Here is a 27,784-nt window from a genome sequence, read left to right on the forward strand (position 1 = left end):
ACTGTTAAGCTTTGACAGCCCTGACCCTTTGTCAATGTAAGTCAGGGAAAAAATGGCTCTATTTTACACTGTCAGTGAAACTCAGCCAAGAGGGAAGCATTTGGATTAAGACATGTTTTAGTTGGCTGATGTACAAGCGAGCGTGAAGTCTTTAAATCTTGCTACTGAGAAAGATTCTGAATGACATATACACACTTCTTTATCGACACGCTGCAATGTCTTCAGCGGCCAACCGTTGTAAATGTTGATGTTTTAGGGAAGAAGATAGTGGTTATGAGTGCGACCTACACTGCCCTATGTGCTCCCTTCTTTACCACTCTCCTTTCAAAGCATTGATCATGTATCCTCTATAAATAGCTTCTTTTTTGAGTTTCTGTCTTTTTCTATAACATGTTAGTAGGTTGACCTTCTCTCAAGCCTGAAATGGCAAGTGGAAAACTACGTAGATTTCCCATAAAAATATTCAGCAAGTTCCTCCTGGTGAGAAGTGAGGAGTTAGTTCTCTTTTATGCTGCACTATCATCCAAAGAGTTCCAAGGGGCAGGACCCAACTTTGAGTGGTGACCTATAAGCGATGTTATGTTTTAGTGCGGAACTAGGAAGGTTCAATGCTGTTGCTCCAGGAAAAGGTAATTGGGGTCATTTAGTGTAATTGATTTAGGGGTGAAGTCAGTGTTGGGATCAGAGAATCCCAAGGGCTTGGTTTACTTCTTAGGTTTAAGGTAGTTTTCTCTTTTAAAATGTTAGCATGTATAAACCAAAGGACAACACATTCATTGATTGCAGCTTACCAGACTCAATTTACAAAGAGAGGGCTATTGTCTCTCTGAAAATGCTGGGGGATATTGTTAAGGGAAAAAATAGGCATAAATAGCAATTTTTGGAGTTCTACTTAAAGGGTTAAAGGGAAACTACACTTTAGTGGAAAAAAATATAGCAAATCAAACGCTTCTTATAACATATACAATTGATACACAATTTTGTAGTTTAGTGTTATTAAGTATGACCTTGCCATTTCAATCTGTAATTTTCCATAAAATACTATCAAATATGGCAATCTGGAGGTGTTTAGTACACTGTTGGTGTACAGAATAGAACAATAAGGAAGGCTCATGTGCACCGATACCATTTGTTTTCAGAGTGAGTACCAATACTTTTCCTCAAGTACTCGCCGATACCAATTACCGATATCTATTTTTTTCATGCGGTGCAGAACATACAAAATGAATGGGCTCAAATTGCACTGCAAATAATTTCACGTGATCTGAACAGGAATGTGGTGCGATTCCTGTCCAAATCACATGCGGTTTCCCACACAGCTCCTGTGTTAGCCCAGGCTGAAGTCACTATAACAAGCCTGGGTTCACACAGGAGCCGTGCAGGAAGCCGCATGTGATTCAGACAGGTATTGCACCGCATTCCTGTTCAAATCAAATGCGAATGTTTGCAGTGCGATTTGAGTTCATTCATTTTTTGTGGGCTCAAATCGCACCGCACTGCACGAAAAAGGTAACGGTTTTTAGGTATCAGAGCATTTGCATGAGTACCTTACTTAGTATTGGCATTGACTGTGATACCGGTGTTGGTATCGGTGCAACCCTAGGCCCATGCCTACATCTGAACACAGCAAACTTTGTATTTTAAATATCCACAGATAAAACTTTATGTCCAATACAAAAAACAAATAAAGTATTAAAATTATAGAAAAGACTAATTTACCATTTTAAGTATATCTGACATATAATATTTTCTATTATGTTCCAAATTCTTGAAATTAAAATCCATAAAATGCCTCACAAATCTCAACGCGTCTTGTGAACGTTGATTCACTTCATCAGGAGTGGATGCTACTGACAGGGTGTCTATGATATAAAAATAAACAAATTAGAATTCTGTAATAATGATACAAACATGAATTCGTCCACCTGAGATGGATAAATCCATCCTCAAAACAATTTGTGAAACATTTCTTACACTTATAAATCAGCTTCAAAAGAAGGTTAAAAACCAAGGACCTTTTGGATGGCAATCACATTAATAATGAATTTTACAGGTATTACTTATTATCACATACCTGGTGATGGAGGCCAATGTAGAGAGGGCTTCCCTTGCGGCTAAGTTCCAGACTCCCCTGAGAGTGGGACAGCGGGAGTCAGGCCCAAAGTGGCACAGGTCGCCTGTAGGAGTGCTGGTTGGTGGTCCACCCAGAAGCACAGCTGATGTACGGAGATAGGTTTGCAGACAGGTGGCGCCTGTATGTGGTATGTAAGCCCTTCCGGGATTTAGAGATTTACTGGATAACCAGTTCAAGCGAAGGTCAGGTGCCAGGTGGGAATCAGAGCAGACGTAGTCAGGTGGGATAGCAGAGGTCATACACAGAGGAGCGAGAGAGAGAGAGTATCCGTAAGCCAAGCCGAGGTCAGATCAGGGGTTAAGCAGAGTAGACAGGTCCAAGAGCAAGCAGAGTCAGTATTAGGAAATCACAAGTCACAATAACACAGGAAACAGGAACAAGGCACGGGGAGCTAGAGATTATCCAGCAACTTGAGGAAGTGATGAGCCTCCTTATAAATGCTGTGTGGCACCAAACTGAGGCTGATGTGTGTTTCTGCGGCCATGCAGGGTACTGGCAGAAATGTCAGATCTTCCAGAACTTCAGCCGTGGACAGGATCCTGACACTTATACTCGAATGTTAACTTAAAGGAGGGTTAGTGTGAGGGGTGGAGAAGATCTGAATTTGTTGTAAACCTCAGATATGAAATAGGAACAAAGCATATCCCTCTACAGTGTGTATTTGTCTCGGTTAAGAGTCCTAAGTATCATTTCTCTCTGCTGCTTTGTTCCTCTGCTATCAGCATGAATCATTTCTGACACATTTTCCTTACACCAAGAGAAAAATGGTGACGGGGGGGGGGGGGGGAGGGGAACCTCCATCAGACTGACAACCTTCCTGTGCGCTGTGTGGAGAGGGGGTGTCTCTTCCCTCCAAACAGCTCTCTTCACTGAGCTCTCCAGTTTGTGATGTCAGCTCTTTTACTAATTACCTTTCCAACATTATCTACTTATCTTTTCAAGAGAAAATACTGCTGCAGACATCCTCCAGTACCTGTCAAATGGCCAAAACCTTAGGCATTTAGTCACATGATCTGATCTTAAAGAACGGATCAGCCAGTCTTCTCTTCAATCTTCCCTTGTTAAAGGATAAGTTCACATTTCATAACATGTTACATGTTGCACCCAGGGTGTAACATGTTATGAATAAACCAGCCCCCGCTCCCCGTTGTGACAGCTAGCGGGGGATCTTCTCTTTCCCACTAGCTATCACAATTTGAAAAAAAAACCCAGTATTCTATGAATGAGAACACTACAAATTCTGACAGCCTTTGCAGCTTGTAGATTTCAAAGAACTACCAAGGAGCTGTGAAGTGTCGTGGTAGTTAATTGATTCTTCCTTTCAGTATATCTACTTGCTCGTACATCCCGTATGGGCAAGCAGATATACTGACAGATCTGCCCAAGACCTGTATGGCACCAGCGATCTGCTGAACTCTGGTGCAATGCTTTACCAACTCCAGAAACAAAAAATAATAAATATATATTTTTTACCTGCAAAAAATGCGCATGTATTATTTTTTTGTAAAAAGGTGAACTTATCCTTTAGCAGAGATCAAAGATCACCATGTGCCTAGGCATTCAACATGTGACCAGCACTGGAGTAACATATTCTCTCATTTATTTCAATTACCATGGCTCTAAAAATAGGTGTAAGTCAAAAGAAAATTCTGATAGTAACAGAACTAAATAATCAGATTGATGTATAAAAGGAAAAATCTGTGTGCTAAAATAATTACTATTTTTGCAGCTTGAGTTAAAAGATTTTGTTGCTCAGCGGCAGTAAAATGATAGCAGCAGGACATAATGATAATTCATATAATCACATCAATAATGTATTTTACAGGTACTACTCATACTCATGTTAACTTAAAGTATATCTATGGTCAAATTGTAAAACCATATATTTATTTTCACATTGTATTACAATTTTTTCTGTCCCACTCCTATTATTCTGAAAAATCTTAAAGTGATTGTAGACCCTCATCTTGTAAAACAACCCATTCAGTTTAAAATAGAAATGAAAGGTAAAACACTTCTATATAGATATAAAACATTAAAAATACCTTTCTCCTTCTTATTTTTATAAGGGTCATATTTGCAAATGTCATCAAATGGCTGGTGTCATAACTGATCACATGGGCAGCACCATGGCAGTTGCAGATTAACCACTTGCCTACTGGGAACTTATACCTCCTTCCTGCCCAGGCCAATTTTCAGCTTTCAACGCTGTTGCACTTTGAATGACAATTGCGTGGTCATGCAACAATGTGCCCATATGAAATTTTTATCATTTTTATCACACAAATAGTGCTTTTTTTTGGTGGTATTTAATCGCTGCTGGCTGTTTTATTTTTTGCACTATAAACAAAAAAAGAGCAAAAAATGTGAAAACAACAAGTTTTCTTTTGTTTCTATTATAACATTTTTCAAACAGGTAATTTTTCTCCTTCACTGATGTGCGTTGATGAGGCTGCATTGATAGCACTGATAGGTAGGACTGATGGGCACTGATAGGCGGCATTGATGGGCACTGATAGGTGGCACTGATGAAGTGGCACGGATAGGCAGCACTGATGGGCACTGATAGGCAGCACTGATAGGTGGCACTAATGAGCTGGCACTGATGAGGTGGCACAGATGCTGCTGCACTGATATGCAACAATGATGGGCACTGATAGGTGGCACTGATGGGTGGCACTGACTGGCGGCACTGCTGGGCACTGACTGGCAGCACTGCTGGGCACTGATGGGTGGCACTGCTGGGTGGCACTGATGGGGGCACTGCTGGGCACTGGTGGGTGGAACTGCTGGGCACAGGTTGGTGGCACTACTAGGCACTGATTGGCACTGAGGGGTGGCACTGACTGATGGCACTGACTGGCAGCACTGCTGGGCACTGATGGGTGGCACAGGTGGATGGCACTGTTGGGCACTTGTGGGCAGCACTGCTGGGCGCAGGTGGGCCTCACTGGTGGATGGCACTGCTGGGCACTAATCATCATGGCACTGATCATCAGTGCCCTGATGATCGGTGCCGATCCGACCTCTGACAATTACCAATTGTGAGCAGTACTTTCCTCACGCTGTGACAGCGTGAGGAAAGTGCAGCCAATAGCCGGCAACTGCATTACCGGTGATCTTCTGTGTTATTGGACACAGCTGATCATGTGGTAAAAAGCCGCTGTGATTGGCCTTTTACCACATCACATGATCAGCTGTGTTCGCAGGACACAGCGATCATGGAGATCGCCGGACGCGTGCCCCCGGGGGCGTGCGGGAGGGTGCGTTCTGGGAGGACGTCATATGACGCCCTCCCAGAACTGGAAAACCATGCTGTAACCGTCATTTGGCTATAGCACAGTTGGCAAGTAGTTAAACAGAGGTTAAGATGGCAGCTTTGTTGGCTGAAAAGGACAGGAGGGTTTAGTTCTGCTTTAAAGCGGAACTTTACTCATAACAATTCATAAAAAAATAATATTCTTTAGCATGGAACATACATTCTACATTGATAAGTATGCTAACATAATTAGTGTGTCCTGTAAATTTCCTCCAGCATTGTTCTTGTTTTTTCTTGCTGGAGGTTACCATTTTGTTGAAGCCCAGAGCCCCAGAGCAGCAGTCAAAGCAGAACTAAACCCTCCTATCCTTTTTGGCCAAGGCAGCTTCCATCTGTTTGATCTGCAACTGCCATGGTGTGCTGCACATGTGATCAGTTATAAAACCAGCCATTTGATGGTTTGACAGTTTGATTTGGAGAGCACAGGAAAATGTGACAGTTAACCTTACTGGCATCCCCGAAATATATTTGTTGTTGAAACCATTACATCAATAGGTTTAGTTCCGCTTTAGACTGTCAGCAGATCGGCCTCTACACATTCAGCACAGTGTCTAAAAATAAAGATAGAGAGCAACTGAGCATGTGCAGAGCAGGATGAGACCGTATATTACTGGATTTGAATCACTTCTTGACCACGCTATAGCTGAATGACGGCTACAGCTTAGTCGTCCATTTCTGGGAGGGCTTTGTATGACTTCCTCTCAGAACGTACCCCCAGTGGCACACATCCGGCGCTCTCTGTGACCTCTGTGTCCCTTAGACACAACTGATCACATGACACGGTAATAGGCCAATCACAAAGGCCTTTTACCACGTGATCAGTTGTGTCCAATCACAGCTGATCACCATATAAATACGCTTGCTCGTTATTGGCAGTACTTTCCTCACACTGTCACAGCGTTAGGAAAGTACTGCTGATAACCAGCAACTGTCAAAGGAGACATCTACACTGATTATCAGTGCCCTGATTATCAGTGCAGCCCCAAAAGTGCCCATCAGTGCTGCCCAGCAGTACTACCCAGCAGTGTTGCCAATATGTGCCCATCAGTGCCGCCAGTCAGTGCCCTTCAGTGCTGCCTATTAGTGACCATTGGTGCAGCCTATCAGTGCCCATCAGTGCTGCATATCAGTGTAGCCTCGCCAGTGCCTCTTCATCAATGCCCACCAGTGCTGCCTCACCAGTGCTGCTTCATCAGTGCAGCCTATCATTGCTGCCTCATCAGTGCCTATCAGTGCAGCCTCATCAATGCATATTAGTGAAGGAGAAAAATTACCGTTTGCAAAATTTTATAATAGAAACAAAGGAAAACTTTTTTTTTTAAATTTTCAATCATTTTTCTTTGTTTAGCAAAAAATGAAAAACTCTAGTGGTGATAGCGCAAAAAATAAAACACCCAATGGCAATTAAATACCACCAAAAGAAGGCTCTATTTGTGTGAAAAAAAATTATAAACATTTCATATGGGTACAGTATTGCATGGCCGTGCTGAAAATAGGCCTGGGCACAAAGGGGGTAAAAGTGCCCGGTAGGCAAGTGGTTAAACAGTAAAGGCACTTATTTTTAAAGTTTTACATCGCTATACCTGCAAAAAGGGCCAGCTTGAAGTGATCTAGCAGGACTATGTATGACGAAAGTTCCACTTTAAGCTTGATGTATAAAAGGAAAAATCTGCGTGATAACAATAATTCTTAATATTGCAACTTGAGTTAAGAGATTTTATTGCTCAGCTGCAGATAACTGAAGTAAAATGAGAGCAGCAGGAAATAATAATGATTTATATAATTAAATCAATAATGAATTTTACAGGTATTACGTATATTAGTTTTGTCAGTTAGGATAATGAAACAGTATTGCACTGAGTTTTTTTTCGCTAGCTGCTTTGTCAGAGGGCTAGAGCATTTGTTTTAAAATGGAACCTTCACATCCTCTCATATGACCCCAGAGAGGATTGTTGCTTTCTCTCCGATAACAATTCAGTCCATTCATATCAGTTTTTTAGTTTATGTGAAATATGGAATATGTGGAGTGAAAAGGTTGGCTTCTGTTCATTTATTTAGTAGCAGCCTCTGGCAAATCTCCAGGCTGATATGCATAACAAAAACTAAAGCATACAAAAGACATTTTAGGCCTCTGGAGAGTTTGCTAAACATGTTTGGCAATCTGTCATTGGACAGTTTACACTTTTTCCTACACCGAATCACATATTTATTTGTTTGACTCATGCAACATGTCAACTTTTATCCGGTCAGACCATAGTCACGTATTCCTCAGGAGAGGCTAGGCCTAGTTTTGAGTCCCTGGCATAACAGTTATTCCTAGATCGAAAGATGAAAGCTTTTTAATCATTTTGTTGTCACATTTCCAGGTATATGTTTCTTTTGTCATTATTATACTATTTTACTTCACTCATTTACTTTAAAGTTCACAGGAAAATGATTACGACTATTATTATTACACCTACTAATTGCCATGCTTTCATGGGACAGTCCTAGTTTTTCAGAGGGTTGGAACTAACGAGAATAGGTAGCCTTGCTAGGTCAGAGCTGTGTAACTGGGGGGCTTCTTTTGAGGTTCCCTTGAGGCACCAACTCCAGCTTCAGCTAGTATACACAATGCACAGTGATAATGGGATGCCGAGTACTGGAACGCTGTCTGCAGAGATCACTCCACCTGACATGGACAGTATAGTTCTGGCTGGACGTCAATGGAAAGAGGGAAATAAAGAAAACTGCACAGGAGAGTTTTTTCTAGGTAAGTTGGGTGATTTGTACTTCCTGAACACCAACGAAGGAAGGGTTATTTTTGCATCTTCTGCCATGCATACCAAAGAAAAGATGTGGGGGTAGTGGGAATATTGCTGACCCCACTTCTGAAACCAATAAGGGGAAGGGTATTATTGCTGCTACTGTCGCTGAAATGAATGAAGGGCAGGATTATTGTTGCTGCCATTGTTGCTGACACCAATAAGGAGAGGGATTATTATTGGTGATACTACCACTGTCACCAATGAAAGGAAGAGTTTAAAATGCTACCACTGACACTAATGAATGGGGGGGTTATTTTTCCTGCCAACTTTAATTACACCAGTATAGGGAGGGCTAATTATTCCTGCCACTATCGCTGACACCAGTGAAGGAAGGGTTTCTTATTACTGCCATTGTCACTGACACCAATAAGGGGAGGGGTTATTATTGGTGACACTACCACTGTCACCAATGAAAGGAAGAGTTAAAAATGCTACGACTGACACTAATGAAAGGAGGGGATATAATTGCTGCCACTGTCACTGACACTACTGAAGGGAGGGGTTTTTATCACTGACATTGTCTCTGATATCAGTATAGGGAGGGGTTATTATTGCTGCCACTGTCACTAACATCAATGAAGGAAGGGGTTATTATTTCTGCCACTGACATCCATAAAGGGAAGGGTTAATAATGGTGGCACTACCATTCACACCAATGAAGGGAGGTGTTCTTGCTATTACCGACACCAGTGAAAGGAGGGTTTTTTTTTATCACAGTTACTGCTACCACTGACACTGATGAAGGGAGGGGTTGTTATTGGTGACACTGCCACTGATACCAGTGAAAGGAGGATATATTAATGCTGCCACTGACACCAATAAAAGGAGGGTTTTTTATAGAAGCCACTGTCTCTGACATCAGTGAGCAAATGTGTTCATTTTAAGATTTCACCTCCATTACTGTTCTGATGACACCTCGAAATTTTGGATTTTCCCTCACTTTCTGTGCCAGTGATACTGGTCTCTGGGACAAATAGAGCATACATTTTCTTGGCAAGGACACAAAGAGTAATACAGAATGGACAGATGTTCTACCCTACCATAGCCAACATAAAAATGGCTTTAGATAAACTTTAAATGGCCTTCTTCCCAGGGCCTATAGTCTTCCTTAGAAAAAGCTAAAGTGTTTTTTAAGAAAAAAGAAAATGGCTTAGGACCAACCGTATGAAGGCAATTGACCTCAGTCACTTCCTACTGTTTTTTACTAAAAATCATCGTCAAAAATACCAAATAACCCTTAATAAGGGTGTGAATGCAATTATTTGCATGAGTATGCCCACAGAATCATTGAAAATTAAGACTAAATATTGGGATTTTTGTATAAGCCCATTTATTACTGCTTCTATTTGGGTTTATGAAAAGAATGGCGCCAGTGAGAGAAGGGTTGTCATCTTATTCTACTTGCCACCCTTACTTGGACATAGTGAGAGCTGAGCAATGGAGATTGGGCAAACTCTTTTAACAAACTAGACCACATGGCCCAGTAGCACACTTTCTGATAATTGTTACTTCCATGCAGATTTTCAGAGGTGGGACATACCTGCAGTGAGCATAGTTTTCAAAACATATCTTTTTGGAAGTCATGATGCTGTCATTTTGAATGATGTTGCCGTATGGAGACTTTAAGGAGAGAAAGTCTTTTTCAGTTGTATTTATGAGATTTTCTAAATTGTTGTGAGGGAAATAGGGTTCCTATTGGGGTAATGGAAAGATAAATAAATGCAACCTTCAAAAAAAATTACGATAATAAAAGAATTAATTATTTCATCTATGTATCACCATTCATGGCTGAAATGCCACAGACCAATCCTGACATTTGTAACCTTAATGGCTTCTATTTTGCTTGGCACTAGAGAGTTGAAGGCTGGAGTAGTCTTTTGTAATGTAAAACTGTGCACTCCGGAATCTTACATTTTGAGCTTTTCCATTCACTGCTGTACAGATTTCAGGTTATTTTAATTTGTTTTTCACAATTGTGCATTTTTTCATCTTAGGCATGGGCAGCATCTGGTTCTGCTACTTTCTGGAGTTGGAAATGCGTTTATGGTGAGTACGGGAACACAAAAATATACACATATTTAAAATGGTTACAGATAAAAAAAAAATATCGAAAGCAATCATGTTTACTAAACAAAGAAGTGCATTGGTACTGACATCTCCACCTGGCATTATCACACTGTGGATATCATAAGAAAGACTGATTTATAATCACTTGTGAACTACTAGTTCCCTAAAACTGGGATCTGCCATCTCTGAATAAGTGCTGCTTAGAGGGAGGTAATTCAAAGGGACATTAGCACAGTGTGCTGCTCGTTCATGGGGTGAAACAATGATCATCCACATTCACTTTTAACACCTCCTTCCCACTGGCAAAAAACAGTCATGAGATGTATTCAGGTCACACATATTTATAAACTGCAAGACTCATATGCAATTCATAGCACAGTCACTGTTAAGTACATGGAAGAAAGGTATTAAAAATATTAATCCCTTGTGCCGCTGAAGCCAGGAGCACATAGCCAAGTGCTAATTGTGTGTTTCCTACAACACTGATGTGGTTCTGTGGGTAATTCATTAACTGCACTGTATATTCCAAAAAAAGAGGTTAATTACCTTCAGATAACACATAGTCTGGAAGCACGATGTTTATGCTGCAGAATTGTAATCTTACACTCTGATTTTACTAATGAAACAAAGCACTGTTTCTAAATGAGTAATACATTACCTTAATGGGCTATTCATATCATCTGGACAATCTTTTTTCTTTCTTATTTTGCATATTATACTGCAGAGGTCCTTGGGCTTTGTCAGCCACGTTCAAATACAAAAAAAGACCTTTAGCTAAACTAAGCATAATCATAATCATACATGGGGTCAGATTGCCTTGATTACAACCATTCTGAGAAATGTGATAAACAGTAACAAAATGTATAGACATAAAATAGTCACATGAGTAAGGCAATGACTCTCGGAATGTCAGTTGATTGGCATGGAACAGGGTAAGGCAAATCCAATGGTTCTTAGCTGATTAAGTAGGTACTGAGCATGTCGCCCAATGGTGAGCTTTTCAGTCGGACACTCTTCAGGGGATACAGCGTGTAAAATAAGTATTGAACTTGTTACCATTTATCTCGGTAAATATATTTCGACAGGTGCTATTGACATGAAATTTTTACCACATGTTGGTAATAGTCCATGCAATCCATACATACAAAGAGACAAAAACAAACAAGTTCCGAAATTAAGGAATGTTTACTAAAATAGAGGGAGACAAGGAAAAAGTATTGAACACGCTAACTGAAATTTATTTAATACTTCGTACAAAATCCTTTGTTGGCAATGATAGCTTCAAACGCCTCTTATATGGAGAAACTAGTCGCTGAATTGCTCAGGTGTGATTTTGGCCCATTCTTCCACACAATCTTCAAATCTTGAAGGTTCTGTGGGCCTCTTTTATGCACTCTGATCTTTCCATACATTTTCTATTACATTCAAGTCAAGTGATTGGCTGGGCCATTCTAGCAGCTTTATATTTTTCTTATTTTGAAACCAGTTGAGAGTTTCCTTGGCTTTGTGTCTGGGATCATTATCTTGCTGAAATGTCCGCCCTTATTTCGTCTTCATCATCCTGGTAGATGACAGCAGAGTTTTACCAAGTTTGATCAGGAATCTACATGGGAAGTTCCCATCAGTGATGATAGAGTTTTACCAAGAATGTCTTGGTACATTTCTTCATTCATCCTTCCTTCAATGTTATGAAGTTTTTCAGTACCGTATGCTGAAAAACAGCCCCACACCATGATGTTCCCACCTGCATGCTTCACTGTTGGTATGGTTTTTGGGGTGATGTGCAGTGCCATTTGACCTCCAAACATGGTGTGTATTATGGCATCCAAAGAGTTTAAGTTTGGTCTCATCTGACCAGACTAAATTCTCCTAGTTTGTCTCAGGCTTTTATAAATGTTGTGCAGCAAACTTTAAACAAGCTTCAATATGCTTTTTCTTCAGCAATGGAGTCTTGCATGTTGAGCGTGCATACAGGCCATGGCAGTTGAGTGCATTACTTATTGTTTTCTTTTAAACAATTGTACCTGCTAATTCCAGCTCTTTCTGAGGCTCTCCACAAGTGTTCCTTGGCTCTTGGACAATTCTTCTGATAATTCTTTTCACTCCTTTTTCAGAAATCTTGTGAGGAGCACTTGGTCGTGGCTGGTATATGGGGAAATGTCCCATCAGTGCTCACTGGAACACTCAGAAGTTTAGAAATCCTTCTGTAACCAATACCAGTATTTTTTGCAACAATAAGGTTGCAAAGGTCTTGAGAGAGCTCTTTGCTTTTACTCATCATGAGATGTTTCTTGCGTGACATGTTGGTAATAACACACATTTTTGTAGGCCATCAGTTGAGACTGAACCAGCTGATATTAATTTGCACTGACAAGGGGCAGCATTGCTTTCTAATTACTGATAGATTTCAGCTGGTGTCTTAGCTTTCCATGTTTTTTGCACCTCCCTTTCTTCATGTATTCAATACTTTTTCCCTGTGTCATTTAATTTTATTACACTTAACTTAATTTCTGAACTGATTTGTTTTGGTTTCTTTGTATGTATGGATTACATGTGATGAAAATTTAATGTCAATAGCACCTTAAGATATATTCTTACCTAGAAAATTGGTGACGTGTTCAATACTTATTTTACCAACTGTATGTATGTTGCATGGAAAGACCAATGTTTGAGGGTTAGTTCATTCCTAATGACTAGGTGTGTACCTTCACACATGAGTTGCTTTGATTTGCCTCTCAGTTGCTCAAAGAGTAGCTTCAAGCTCAGCCTTTCCCAACTTTTTGAACATGGAGGAACCCTTGATATTACTTTCAAATCTCTTGGAAACCCTGCTAATAGGTACTATATCTGCAGCTCAAAGTAAATTAGTGCTACCAGTAGGTTGAGATATAAGGAAGGTGACATACTTAGTATATTTGACAGCCAGGGATGCTGCATGTGACAAAATTGTTTTCACTAACAATAATGAAATAAAATGATGATTAATCCCTTCCCACCAATTGCATGCATATATGCAGCCTCACAGAAGTGGGTCTTCTGCCGTGGGGCCATGTATATGCATATATGCATTTGTGCTGAGACTGCACTGCACAGTACTCTCCCAGCACTGACCAAAATGCCCCACTTTGCCATTCCTAGAAGCTGTACAGCAGATTCTATAAATGACACAAGATCTCTCAATGGAGGGGGCAGAGCTATCAATCACTCACTTCTCCCCCATTCAGAAAGCTGTAGTACAGCATCTATCAATGGCAAAGTGGGATGGAAAGGGAAGGCATTACCAGACTCTCTTGATGAGAGCTCCTGATAGCCCCTCAGCTGTATGAACCCCTGCCACACCAGAAGTAGGGGGCATAGGAAAGATGAAAACTTTCACCTAAACCAAGAAGAATCAACACAAAGGACACATCATTGTAAATACAGTGGGGAAAATAATTATTTGATCCCCTGTAGATTTTGTAAGTTTGCATTTAAAATACACCTATGATAATTTTTATCATAAGTGTATTTTAAATGATAGAGACAGAATATTAACCAAATATTCAGAAGAAACACATGATACAAATGTTATAAATTGAGTTGCAGTTCAGTGAGTAAAATAAATATTTGATCCCCAGGCAAAACATGACTTAGTACTTAGTGGAAAAACCCTTGTTGGCAAGCACAGAGGTAAGACTTTTCTTGTAATTGAATACCAGGTTTGCACGCATCTCAGGAGGGATTTTGGTTCACTTTTCCATACAGATCTTCTTTAAATCCTTAAGGTTTTTTGGCGATCTCTTGGCAACTCTAGGTTTCAGCTCTCTCCATAGAGTTTCTATAGGATTAAAGTCAGGAGACTGGCTAGGCCACTCCGTGACCTTAATATGCTTCTTCTGGAATCACTCCTTTGTTGTCTTGGTGGTATGTTATTTATTATTTATTTATTTATGGTACTTATATAGCGCCATCAATTTATGCAGCGCTTCCAACACACACACACACATTATATATATATATATATATAACATTCACATCAGTCCCTAACCCTGAAAGAGCTTACAATCTAAGGTTCCCTAACTCATATTCATACATACACATACTAGGGCCAGTTTAGACAGGAGCCAATTAACCTACCAGTGTGTCTTTGGTGTGTTGGAGGAAACAGGAGTACCCGGAGGAAACCCACTCATGCACATGTTTTGGGTCATTGCCATGCTGGAAGACCCATCCGCGACGCATCTTCAGTGTTCTGGCTGAGGGATGAAGGTTCTCATCCAAGATTTTACAATACATGGCCCCGTCCATTGACCCCTCAATGAACAAAGTTGGCCTGTTCCTTTAGCAGAGAAACAGCCCCAAAGCATAATGTTTCCACCTCCGTGCTTGACTGTAGAGATAGTGTTCTTAGGGTCATAGTCAGCATTTTTCTTCCTCCTAACACGGCAAGTCGAGTTAATGCCAAAGAGCTCAATTTTGGTCTCATCTGGCCACAGCACTTTCTCCCAATCCTTCTCTGAATCATTGAGATCTTCACTCACGGGCTTGTACATGTGCCTTCTTGAGGAGGAGGACTGTTAGGGATCCGGGTATGACCAGAAATGTGTGGACTGACACAGGGAAGTAGCAGGCTACAGGAACACTGGCGTAGTCAGGGCTGGAGAGGTGGAATGGTCAGGCAGGCCGTTAGGTACTGTCAGGCACCGCCCGGCGGGATCTCTAGTACCCACAGAAAGGGATTTCCCAGGGCGCGGAGTCTAAGCCCAAGTCTGCCTTTTCACCAGAGCCCCTGATGGGGGGATGGACTTGGCGCAGGACTGAGACTAGGTCGCGGCCCCTGAGTGCACCCAACTGTGGCAGAGGGGTCCGCTGAGGGTATGTACCGTAGGAAAGCCTGACATGAAGAGGCTGGCAGACCTGGTAACAGGGACAGATCCATGCGGGATGGATGGATCGTCTGGGTAGCGTCAGGCATAGTCAGGCAGGCCAGGTCAGCAACGTGTGGGCAGCGAGGTACCAGAGGAGCAGGCAGAGAATAGTTAAGGTCACAAGCCGGGTTTAGTAACTCACGGGCAGCGCGGTACAGAGGATCAGGCAGAAGGATGGTCAGGCAAGCCAGGGATCAAGCAGGAGAAGTCAGCAGAGGTCAGGATCAGGCAGGGTCGGCAACAAATCAGATAGTCAGCAGAACAGGAACACAGGATACCAGGTACAGGGGCTCATGGTAAACAATACACCAAGCCCTTGATCACAGGCCTGGTCCTGCTTAAATACACCTCCTGCAATCAGCTTCAGCTGATGGCTGACTGCAGGAGTGAGCTTCTGGTTGCTGAGAGCCCCTGCTGGCCAGCCCTGGTACTGCACCCCACACGGCAGGTGAGTCCCACCACCAGTGGTGAATCCATTCCTGACAGGGACCTTGCGGGTGCTGCAGGACTTAAATCCATGGGAACGTATTGTGTTATCAATGGTTTGTTTGGTGATTGTGGTCACAACTGCCTTGAGATCATTCTCAAGCTCCTCCCGTGTAGTTCTGGGCTGATCCCTCATTTTAATCATTACCATCCTTACCCCATGAGGCGAAATCTTGTGTGGAGCTCCAGACCGAGGGCGATTGATTGTTATTTTGTATTTCTTCCATTTGCGAATAGTCACTCCAACAGTGGTCTCCTCACCAAGCTTCTTGATGATGTTCTTGTAGCCCATTTCAGCCTTGTTCCTGATTTCCTTTGACAGCTCTTTGGTCTTGCCCATGGTGGTGAGGTTTGAATGGAAGAAAGAGATTCTGTGGACAGGTGTGTTTTATACACATATTAAGTTGTTGTTAGGAGCGCCTTCTTAATTTGACAGGACTAATCTGTGTACCACATGAGCACATAGTCAGTCTGTGGAAGCCATAAATATTGTTGGCTGGTAGGGGATCAAATGCTTATTTTACTCCTGCAACTCAATTTATATCATTTGTATTGTGTTTTTTCTGGATTTTTGGTTGATATTCTGTCTCTAGGATTTAAAGTACACCTATGATAAAAATTATAGATCCTTCATTTCTTTGTGAGAAAATTTACAAAATCTGTAGGGGATCAAATAATTATTTTCGTCACTGTATACAGTATGTCCCTTGTGTTAATTTTTATGTTTGAAATTTAGTCTAAATTTAGGCTTTAATGCCAGCTCTGTAAGTTTTATACAAATTCATGTTAAATGGAGTTATTCTGCACACTTGCTTTTTACCATGCACTAATATACTTGCATGTGAAGATAAATGTATTCCTTTGTGCCTTTATCATATGCCTTATCCAAAGGACAAATTATTTACGTATATTGTTTTCTTTTCAGATATAGAGCTAATTAAATGGTGCATGCATCTCGTTTGTGATATGCCTTAGAGTCAGAAATAGATACATAGATAATGTTACTGAGAGCTGGGGTTTTAGACTGAATTATATTGAACAAGACTATCAGAGAAAAAAAAGAGAGGTGAAATTGTTGACATGTTGGCGAACTTCTCAAGGTCATAGTTTTAATTGCATTGATAATAATATCCAGAGTAATTTTCATTATCACATTTGGACGTCTGCGTGGTGCTGCCATTTGGCATATTACGTATCAGCTTCTTATTCTCATTTTGTTTGCTGCTGAAGACAGTACATTTCTCTAATCATTTATGCTGCATCCTGCCACATATATCTTGTTAATAATGGCCCATTTGTTAGAATAACAGTACAAAATCTTCAAATCCCTTGCAAATTGGTTTCACAGATTTTCTTCAATCAAATTAATCAAACAGCCACCTAAATAGTGAACCCGACACATATCATATAGATTTTTTTTTTCATAGATCCAAGGACTTGTTTTAAATATCTGAACTCCCCCCCTCCCGCCCACCCTCAGGCCACATCATGTTTTGAATAATGGAGTAATTTATTCTGCATACGATATTATAGGATATGTAATGGAGCTTGTCTCAAACTAAAGTATTTCTTTAATATGTGGGAATAACGTTTCCCATTGCCCAGAAGAATATTAATACTTTGTTTTTTTGATTAGGAAGAAGGTTTAGGGCAAATATCTGATCAATATGCAGTGCAATTGCTGCTAAACACCCAACACAATGCATTAGTACAGATGTTATTGTTTAGAGTTGGCAGGAAGATGAATTTAAATCCTTTGTAGTCAACCAATTCAGCTAGAATGCTTGCTTAAAATCCAATTGAAGTCAAAGAAATATAGATAGATATGTGGCCATATACTGTAGTTATTTACAACCTCCATTTTCAGTCTTATCTCTGCTTTCCTGTTACAGCAGGTGAGCAGTATATCTAAATATGATGTGCAGACTGGTAGCCACCAGAGTTTGACCCGATGCACTCAGTAACCGATACTTAGTAACAGAACTGGTATGACACGCCCCCTCTCTACCTCTGCAATACAAATCAGTGTGAGGACATGTGATGAAGGGTGTGGCTATTACTCAGCTAAGCCTGCAGTGAGCAATCGATTTGGAGGGCAGGAAGCAGTAGACATGTGAATTTTGTTTCTTTTTTCAGACAAAATTTTCATTTCCGGAGATATATACGAATCTCAAAATGGACATAGTAACAAATGTAAACAAATAAAAAAAAAGTTCTAACAAAATTAACGAATGTATTTGTTTCATTTGAATGGTGTCATATGATGCAAAAGTAGTGGCCATGTGGAAATAAATACAATTTTCAAATTTGTTTGATAAGGAATGGATGCAAATTTTATTCCATTTATTACTTCGGATGACACATGATGCCATTTGATATTGTCAAACCAGCTCATGCCATTTCTCTTGGTGGGTTGGAATAGCGTGTGAAAATATCAAATCATTCTGATTTGAAGCCGTCTGATAATATATTGAATATATAGCAATAGTTTGGAAAAACTTGAAAATTTTTTAAATGCACCTGGACCAACAAATACAAGAAACGAATGTCCAAGATATGAAATGAATTCCGTAAATGAATTAGTTCAACACAACGGATATGAAAAAAAAAAAATACTTGAATGAACAAATGCATCCAAACTGAAATGAAACAAAACTAAAATTTCCAATGTGCACATGTCTAGGAAGCTGCATTTTCAATGATGGGGTTGCAAAGTTACTAAAACATAAAAAGGTGATTTAGCTTTTGCTTTAGAAAAACTAGCTTATGGTTTAATTATATCCATATTGTCAACATAATATAAAAACATCTCAGTTTCAGAGAAACTCTAATGATTTATGTATATAAAATGTTTATGATGCCTAAAAAACAAAACAAAACAAAAAAATCAGCTTTCATTATGCAAACAATGCATGTAACAGTTCTATCATAGAGGTTAAAGCCCAACTCTACACAAAATGGTTTATTTCATTTTGGGGAAGGGTTAGAGCTTCTGTCAGGTTCTCATTACCATCTGTATCCCAGTTTGGGAGATCTCTCAATTCCTGTTGGGATAGCATGTGATGGGAAATCTCTCCAATGGGGAAAAAAAACAAAAAAGAGAGTGGAAAACAGTTTGGACAATATTATTTTGCTCTCTGTGCTTTCCTTTTTGGATGCCAAGCTCCTTCTCTGTTTCTTCTGCAGTTGCTCTCAGAGACAGCAAATGAGGAACAATCACCCGAACAGAGTCATAGAAAGAAATAAAAACCTGATGGAGCATATAAAGAATAAGTTCACTTTTTAGACAAAAATAATACATGCAGATAAAAAAATGTGCATTTATTATTTTTGTCTACAGGAGCCTGGAAAGCATTGCACCAGTGATCAGTAGATTGCTGATGCCATGCAGGTCTCCTGCAGACCTGTCAAAATATCTGCTTGCTGTACAGGATGAACGAGCAAAATATCTGCTTGCTGTACAGGATGAACGAGCAAGCAGATATGGGGAGGCGGGTGGCGGCTGTGGCTATAGGAACATGTTACATGTTCCATCCTAAAAACGGGTTGAACATGTAACGTTCTCAGAGGTGAACTTTTCCTTTAACTCCTCCACCCTACTCCATTCCAAGATTTTTTTTTACCAAGCAATAAAAAGTTGTTACCAAGAAATAAAAAGCTGTGAGCATGCTTGTTAAGATAATATGAGATTTTCAAGGCATATGGAAACATTTCTTGGCTTCTAATAATCATTTCCTTTTCTATAGAAATAGATCTGTGCACTGTTGGTACTCTAAATATGTTTTTGGCTGGGTCACTCTGTGGTTGTTCTTGTTAACAGATAGTGTGTACAAGCACATTCAGCTACGTCTTACGGTTTATAGCTGTATATACTATACCAGCCTTTTTCAACCAGGGTGCCCAGGCACCTTGCGGTACCTTAAGGTTTCTTCAGGGGTGCCTTGGCAAAATGCCTAAAAATTGCTCAAAAATTGTATACAAGCCAGCAGGTGGATCAAGCCTGCCTTTAAGTTACACAAAGCCACAGGTATTCATTATGCACCATTATGACCTTCTAGCTGCCAGAATTCCAACAACCAATGACACCATCAGTTGCAAAGATGGATATCGGTCGTCTGCACATCAACCTTGTTTGCCTGTCCCCTGTCTCTCTCGGTCAGCACTGGGGTCACATTAGCTGAGTGACTGAGAAAAACTGAGGGAGAAGAGACACACTGGAATACTAGTCAGTAGCAGTGTGAAAAAGTGTATTTGATTTGGAAGGATAAATCACCTCTAACAGTGGGTGTCCTACGTATGTGGATGTTGATACTTTATGTAAAACTATTAGAATAGTTTTTTACATTTTAGAATGGGGTGCCTCAAGACTGTCTATAATTTTGAAGGGTGCCTTGAGATTGTCTATAATTGTAAAGGGCGCCTTGACTGAAAAAAGGTTGAGAAACACTGTACTATACTATCAACATAATGTAATTGAGGGGACACAGATACAAAGAGCATATTTACATTTTAACCTCTGCCATTGCATGGAAAGCAAATGCATTTTATTTACCTAATTACTTGCTATTACCATTGGATTGAGATCTGGTGACTGTGGAAGCCATTGGAGTACAGTGAACTCATTGTTATGTTCAAGAAACCAGTTTGTGATGATTTGAGCATGGTGACACCAGAAGATGGGTACACTGTAGTGCTAAGAATATGGACATGGTCAGCAACAATACTCTGGTAGGCATGGAGTTTACATGATGCTCGACTGGTACTAAGGGGCCCAAAGTGTGCTGAGAAAATATCCCCCACACCATTACACCACTACCACCAGCCTTAACCATTGATACAAGGCAGGATGGATCCATGCTTTCATGATGTGTATGCCAAATTCTGACCCTACTATATGAATGTCACACCTGAATTCGAGACTTATCAACGTTGTCCAATTTTGGTGAGTCTGTGCAAATTGTAGTCTCAGTTTCCTGTTCTTAGCTGACAGGAGTGGCACCCGGTGTGGTCTTTTGCTGCTGTAGCTTATCTGCTTCAAGGTTTGATGTGTTGTGCATTCAGAGATGGTATTCTGCATACCTTGGTTGTAACGAGTGGTTATTTGAGTTACTGTTGCCTTTCTATCATCTCAAACCAGTTTGCCCATTCTCCTCTGACCTCTGACATCAACAAGGTATTTTTGTTCACACAACTGCTGTTCACTGGATGTTTTCTCTTTGTCAGACCATTCTCTGTAAACCCAAGAGATGGTTGTATGTGAAAATCCCAGTAGATCAGCAGTTTTTGAAATACTCAGACCAGCCTGTCTGGCACCAACAACCATACCACGTTCAAAGCCACTTAAATCCCCTTTCTTCCCCATTCTGATGCTCGGTTTGAACTTCAGCAAGTCGTCTTCACCATGTCTAGATCCCTAAATGCATTGAGTTGCTGCCATGTGATTGGCTGATTTTCAGTTTGTGTTACCAAGCAATTGAACAGGTGTACCTAATAAGGAGGCCAATGAGTGTAACTATACTAATAGTATTCATCAGAGGAGAAGCTGCAAAGCATGAAGGGAAAGATTTTTCAAGTTCTGATATTGGTTTGTCAAAAAATATTGTTTGTATTGCTCTATATTAATAATAAACATTAAAGTGTATGCTATGAATATAGCTCTTCTTTAAGCGGTATTAACCCAAAAACAAAAAATATATATATAGCAGTTTACCAATCCATAGATGTGGTAACTGCATGAGTTTTCTGTTTTGAGGCTTTTTTCTTTTAATTTCACCTGGTGATCTAACCTGTAAAATGCCTCCTTTCTTAGGGTGTCTCCACATTGGATGGAGGAGCAATGGACACACCTTTGGAAAGTAGTGCTGTCAATCTGTCTTAGAGAATAGTGTGAGATGGACCTGGAGATTTAGATGGACTTGATTAACAAATGGAAGCCAAACTCAAGTTATCGCTTTTTAAGCAGTTACAGCAACAGTTTTTTTCCTTTTGGTATAAAGGTTTTACATAAATGTATAAAAGCTGATCATTGTCAGCTTTTAACTATCTGCGTTTAAACCTGCTATTGTTAAAAGGTATGTCTCTACCCCCTCACTGACGTTTTTACTGAACAGCTTGGTTTGTTACAGGAATTTGAAAAATAACATTTACTGGCAGTATCACCAGGTGAAAAGAAAGGAAAACAAGCATAAAAACAGGAAATGAATGCCACGCCACATCTAATACACGCATGCACACACGTGTCATATAGGTGTATACAGTATATACTGTGTTTCAGAGAACATGGAAGACTGCACTTGTGTCATTATTTTTTCAGTAAACTAAAGATGAAAAAACTTTTTAGAGAGAATCTGGTTCTGTCTTCAATGAAGGTTTCAAATAAAAATGCGGTCAATTCAAGTACTTTGTCAAAACACTTCAAATAAAATGAAATATAAAGTAAAAGATAGCCTGGAGGTATTTGTAGATGAAAAGAGTGCAACTTTAAACCCAGAAGGAACAGTTTAAATATCATCTAGGCATTAAATTTGTTAAAATGTTCTCTTTTATTATTTGTATAATACATGGTGGTCTAACAATTAGATGTTGATTCATACCTAGCTGCTGTTGTGTTGATATTTGGCCATGTCATTTCATCTATTTTTTACACTGCAAGGGTTAAATGTTTGTTACATCTACTAAGGGATCAGGGATAAGGTGTAATACTAAGGCTGGTCATAGATTGCTTGTTTTTTTCTATCGGCCAGAAGCCCAATTGAAAAAAAATATAATGGACTCGCCCATCAAGACAAGTGAGGTGGATGGAGGAGCCTTCCTTGCAGCGCCGATGCATTCTGATAGCAGGATTCCTCCGCTGTCATAATTCACTGATCGACAAAATTTTCAAACAGTTGCGCTCAATAGAAGTTGGTCATTAGATCAACTTTTGCACAGAAGCGGCCATAGATAAATCAAAATTCGGCTAGACTCTGCTGAACCATATGAGTTTTGATCCAACTATGGGCAGCTTTAACATACTCCTTGCTCTGGCAAGTTCCAGTACTCTCCTCCACCCCAGCTTGTTGCCAGTGTCCTGTTATCCTTATGTACAATGCAGAGCAATTGACATTGCATTGTACAAAAGTATGTCATCATGCAAATTCTCCTGGAGAGTCTTATAGGAAATGCTTGGGGGACTGGTTTCAAAAACCGAGGAGTCTGCTGGAGCAAGGATTAAGTACATTGCTCAAAAAAATTAAAGGAACACTTTGAAAACACATCAGATCCCAATGGGGAAAAATATCATGCTGGATATCTATACTGATATGGACTGGGTAATGTGTTGGGAACGTAAGGATGCCCCATTGTTTGATGGAAATGAAAATTATCAACCTACGGAGGACTGAATTTTAAGACACCCTGGAAATCAAAGTGAAAAAATGATGCAGCAGGCTAGTCCATTTTACTGAAATTTCATTGCAGCAACTCAGAATGGTACTCAGTAATTTGTATGGCCCCCCACGTGCTTGTATGCATACCTGACAACATTGGGGCATGCTCCTAATGAGACGATGCATGGTGTCCTGGGGTATTTCCTCCCAGATCTGTATCAGGGCATCACTGAGCTTATGGACAGTCTCAGGTGCAACCTGGCAGCGTCGGATGGACTGAAACATGATATCCCAGAGTTGTTTGATGGAGTTAGGTCAGGTGAGTGTGGGGGACATTCAATGGTACCAACTCCTTCATCCTCCAGGAACTGCCTGCATACTCTCGCCACGAGGCCGGGCATTGTCGTGCACCAGGAGTAACCCAGGGCCTATTGCACCAGTGTAGGGTCTGACAATGGGTCCAAGGATTTCATCCCGTTGTCTAATGGCAGTCAGGGTGCCGGTCCTGCTGATGGGTTGAGGACCTTCTATGGCCCTGTCCAGCTCTCCTAGAGTAACTGCCTGTCTCCTGGAAACTCCTCCATGCTCTTGAGACTGTGCTGGAAGACACAGCAAACCTTCTGGCAATGGCACGTATTGATGTGCCATCCTGGAGGAGTTGGGCTGCCTGTGCAACCTCCATAGGGTCCACGTATTGCCTCATGCTACCAGTAATGACACTGACCGTAGCCAAATGCAAATTTCAGTGGCCTCCACCTGTAATACCATTCCTGTTTTGGAGGTAGTCTCATTGTTGCCCATCTAGTGCACCTGTTGTTAATTTCATTAACACCAAAGCAGCTTAAACTGATTAACTGTAAGCCGTGTACCGGGGTGGGCTCCCCAGGATACAGTGAAGTCACGAACGAGGAAAGCAACCCCAACACCATCTTTTGTCACAACAGAATTTTACTTAGATGTGGCAAATAAACACAACCACAAATGCTGAGAACATGCAATACATTTACATACACCCAGCCCAAAGGCTGAGACCCTTGTGCTGCACAGCACGGCGCCTTCTGATGGATGAAGGTAGAAAGTGTAGTATATTACCTACTGGCGGGCATAACTAAGCTGCCACACCTTACCTGTTATTACCCTAAAAGAACAAGAATCAGTGTATGGGTGTATGGTATGGGCTAGCCTGCAGTGCAGCACAACAGCTTACAATATTACACAAATCTACAGTATTCCCCCTTCCATAACTGGTCCTGTAGCACGTGCCTGAGTATTCCTTCTGAGCAAAACGCCAGTCTGGCTTGAGTTTGTAGGAATTTATTAGCTCTCCAATGTGAAATGTCACTTTAAGTTGTGGAGTTCTTCCAATAATCAGTAACAACACTTGTGGCCTGACACAAACAGAGACCCTAACTAACTATAGGCCTGTCTCAGTCCTATAGGCGCCAACACTGAAATGAGGTGCGTGCATGATCTTACCGACCCGGGTCTGCTTTGTATCTGCTGGTGACTCTGAACAGAACAAATGTCTCTCCACTAAGCATGCAATATCACAGTATATATATTGCTTAGTTCCTCAGCTTCCCATCAGCTTCCTGGCAGCAATCTTCCTTTCTTTGAACAGGGTTAGCATCTTGAACAGCTTCACTCAACTGAATTTCTGATCACGGAGGGCTGTCCTCACATCTGGATGGCATCGGATTCTCAGATCACACAGCCCCCCTTCTCTCTCTCAAGCATGGCTGCTCTCCTCTCCTTTTTCTGTTCACTCTCCAAGTGTAAAATCCCACCCCTTCGTGAATATAGAAATCTCTATGCAGTCTGAGGCTGTTAGAAAAAACAGTGACACCTTGTGGCTAAACTGCAGAATGTCAGTCAGAACGTTTTTAATTTACTTAAATCAGTGTTCAAACAATGAAAGCTGTTTCCCTATCTCACATAACAACACCCTCTGCTATTTAACTGTTCAGATCAATATCCCAGGAGTTTAATTGACTTGAAGCTATACTCTGATTAAATAGTATTCCTTTCATTTTTTGAGCAGTGTATTGTACCTTATTCCTCATCTCTTAAACCCATGCTGGGCAAAGCAACTCTCTAATGGATGTCTCCACTGATCTACAGTATATACTCCCCTAGCTATGGACTATCCTCTGATAAAAATGGTTGGGCCAGCACTGTCACATACTATAGGTGCATCACATGGTCCTCCATACCTGGATAGTACTTGGTATCTCCTTTGGTGCTAATCTAAGCATTGGGAGAATGCAGGAGTGGTAATTATATATGGTTGGGAATAGAAAGGGGGTTAAAGAAAACCTGTTGTTTTTACCAGAATGGGCAAAGCACAGATGTTCTTTAATCATTTGCCGCCCATTCACAGTACATCTAATGTGAGCAGGCAGCAGCTGCAGGCTACGAAGCTTTCACATACATTGCCACCTGCCTCTGGGTTTTCAGACAGGTATGCGAGCGCCCCCTGCTGACCCGTTCTGTGATTGATAACAACATGAGTTTGTCAGTAGGTTTCAGCCAATGATTTCGGCTGAAAGCTGTGATTGGCTGTGTCCAATCACAGCACAGAGTTCTGTGTTTACAATCAAAGTGTAAACACAACAGCAATCTGGCTGTTTCTTCTCCCTGAAAGCAGCCAGATCTGTGAGTAAAATCAGCACACATTACACTTATTAGGTACACAGTTAACCCCTTAATTTCCTCTTCATACAGTTGTGTCCAAAATTATTCAACCCCCACTGAAATTGAGTGTTTTGGCCAGTTTGACATTGCTTTTGATCATTCAGTCATCTTGCTTACATTTACATTAAAGAGGCACTTGTAGGTCAGACAAATATAACATAACAGTTATAATGAAATAACCACAAATGTCTTTTCTGTGCTCACAGCATTATCAGTTTTATTCAACCCCCAAGTGACATTCAATCTTAGTACTTAGTACAGCATCCTTTTACAGTTATAACAGCTTTTAAACGTGAAGCATAGCTTGACACAAGTGTCTTGCAGCGATCTACGGGTATCTTCGCCCATTCTTCATGGGCAAAGGCCTCCAGTTCAGTCACATTCTTAGGCTTGCGCACTGCAACTGCTTTCTTTAAGTCCCACCAGAGGTTCTCAATCGGATTTAAGTCTGGTGACTGCGATGGCCACTCCAAAATGTTCCAGCCTTTCCTCTGCAACCATGCTCTAGTGGACTTGGAGGTATGCTTGGGATCATTGTCCTGTTGAAAGGTCCAACGTCTCCCAAGCCTCAGGTGTGTGACGGACTGCATCACGTTTCCATCCAATATCTCCTGGTACTGAAGAGAATTCATGGTACCTTGCACACGCTGAAGCTTCCCTGTACCTGCAGAAGCAAAACAGCCCCAAAGCATGATTGACCCTCCACCATGCTTCACAGTAGGCAAGGTGTTCTTTTCATCATAGGCCTTGTTCTTCCTCCTCCAAACATAGCGTTGATCCATGGGCCCAAACAGTTCTAATTTTGTTTCATCAGTCCACAGAACACTATCCCACAACTTTTGTGGTTTGTCCACATGGCTTTTGGCATACTGCAGTCGACTCTTCTTATTCTTTGGAGACAGCAAGGGGGTACGCCTGGGAGTTCTGGCACGGAGGCCTTCATTACGCAGTGTGCGTCTTATTGTCTGGGCTGAAACTTCTGTACCCACATCTGACAAATCTTTTCTCAGTTCCTCAGCAGTCACACGGGGACTTCTCTCCACTCTACGCTTCAGGTAGCGCACAGCAGTCGAAGTCAGCATCTTCTTTCTGCCACGACCAGGTAGCGTTTCAACAGTGCCCTTTGCCTTGAATTTGCGAATGATGCTTCCTAAGGTGTCTCTTGGTATGTTTAACATCTTTGCAATCTTCTTATAGCCATTGCCCTTCCTGTGAAGAGAAATCACCTCTTCTCTTGTCTTCCTGGACCATTCTCTTGCCTTCACCATGTTTGTAACCACACCAGTAAATGTCTAGAAGGAGCTGAGTATCACAGTCATTTTAAAGCTGCCTAATTGGTGCTTATTATGCTTGATTGCTGCTCGGTGACATCCACAGGTGTTTTCAATACCTGATGGAAAGCACCTGTATGAACCTCTGTTCTTCAGAGTGGTAGTCTTTAAGGGGTTGAATAATTGTGGCAATGAAGAAACCACATAAGAACCATTTACTACTGTATTACATAAACAATTGATGTCATTTTAGTTGCATTTGGGTAGTTACAACGTCCTTGTAGGATTTGATTCTGAATACAATTCCAAATGTACACTATAGTCCCTAAACCCCTTTACAGCATTGGGGGTTGAATAATTTTGGACACAACTGTAGTTACCCATTCCAAGCCAGTGTCATTAGTACAGTGTACAGTATTATCACTGACCACTGTATTAGTGTCACTAGTGATGCCAGTTAGAGCTGATTTACACATGTGCGTTGAGGATTGAAGCTCAGGGTTCACAGCTAATTGACACAGTAGTTGTTCAGTGGTTCATGTCAGGTTTACATCAGGTTCAGGACAGGATTAGGTCAGGATTTTATCCTGTTCACACATATTCAGTGCAGAAACGGCTCCCATAGAAGTCAATAACCTGTAATCCGCACCTGAACCTAAAGGCACTGCTCAGAAATTGTGCAAGACTCTTTTTCAAACCACACTGAATCTGCACTGCCAGTGCACCGGACAT

At 41.0% G+C, this 27,784-nt stretch overlaps 1 protein-coding gene across 1 annotated transcript in view; it reads left to right on the forward strand.

Moving 5' to 3' along the window:
* Window positions 1–27,784, forward strand: part of LOC149467138 (UPF0462 protein C4orf33 homolog) — a 136,604-nt gene that overhangs the window by 66,024 nt on the left and 42,796 nt on the right. Inside the window, exon 5 of the mRNA XM_089672211.1 lies at window positions 10,255–10,306. Coding sequence (XP_089528337.1) covers window positions 10,255–10,306 — 52 coding nt within the window. The remainder of the gene's footprint in view (window positions 1–10,254; window positions 10,307–27,784) is intronic.

The sequence above is a fragment of the Staurois parvus genome, unplaced genomic scaffold (genome assembly GCF_062004578.1).
Source record: "Staurois parvus isolate SC_StPar_1 unplaced genomic scaffold, SC_StPar_1.0 ptg000122l, whole genome shotgun sequence".
Classification (NCBI taxonomy): Eukaryota; Metazoa; Chordata; class Amphibia; order Anura; family Ranidae; genus Staurois; species Staurois parvus.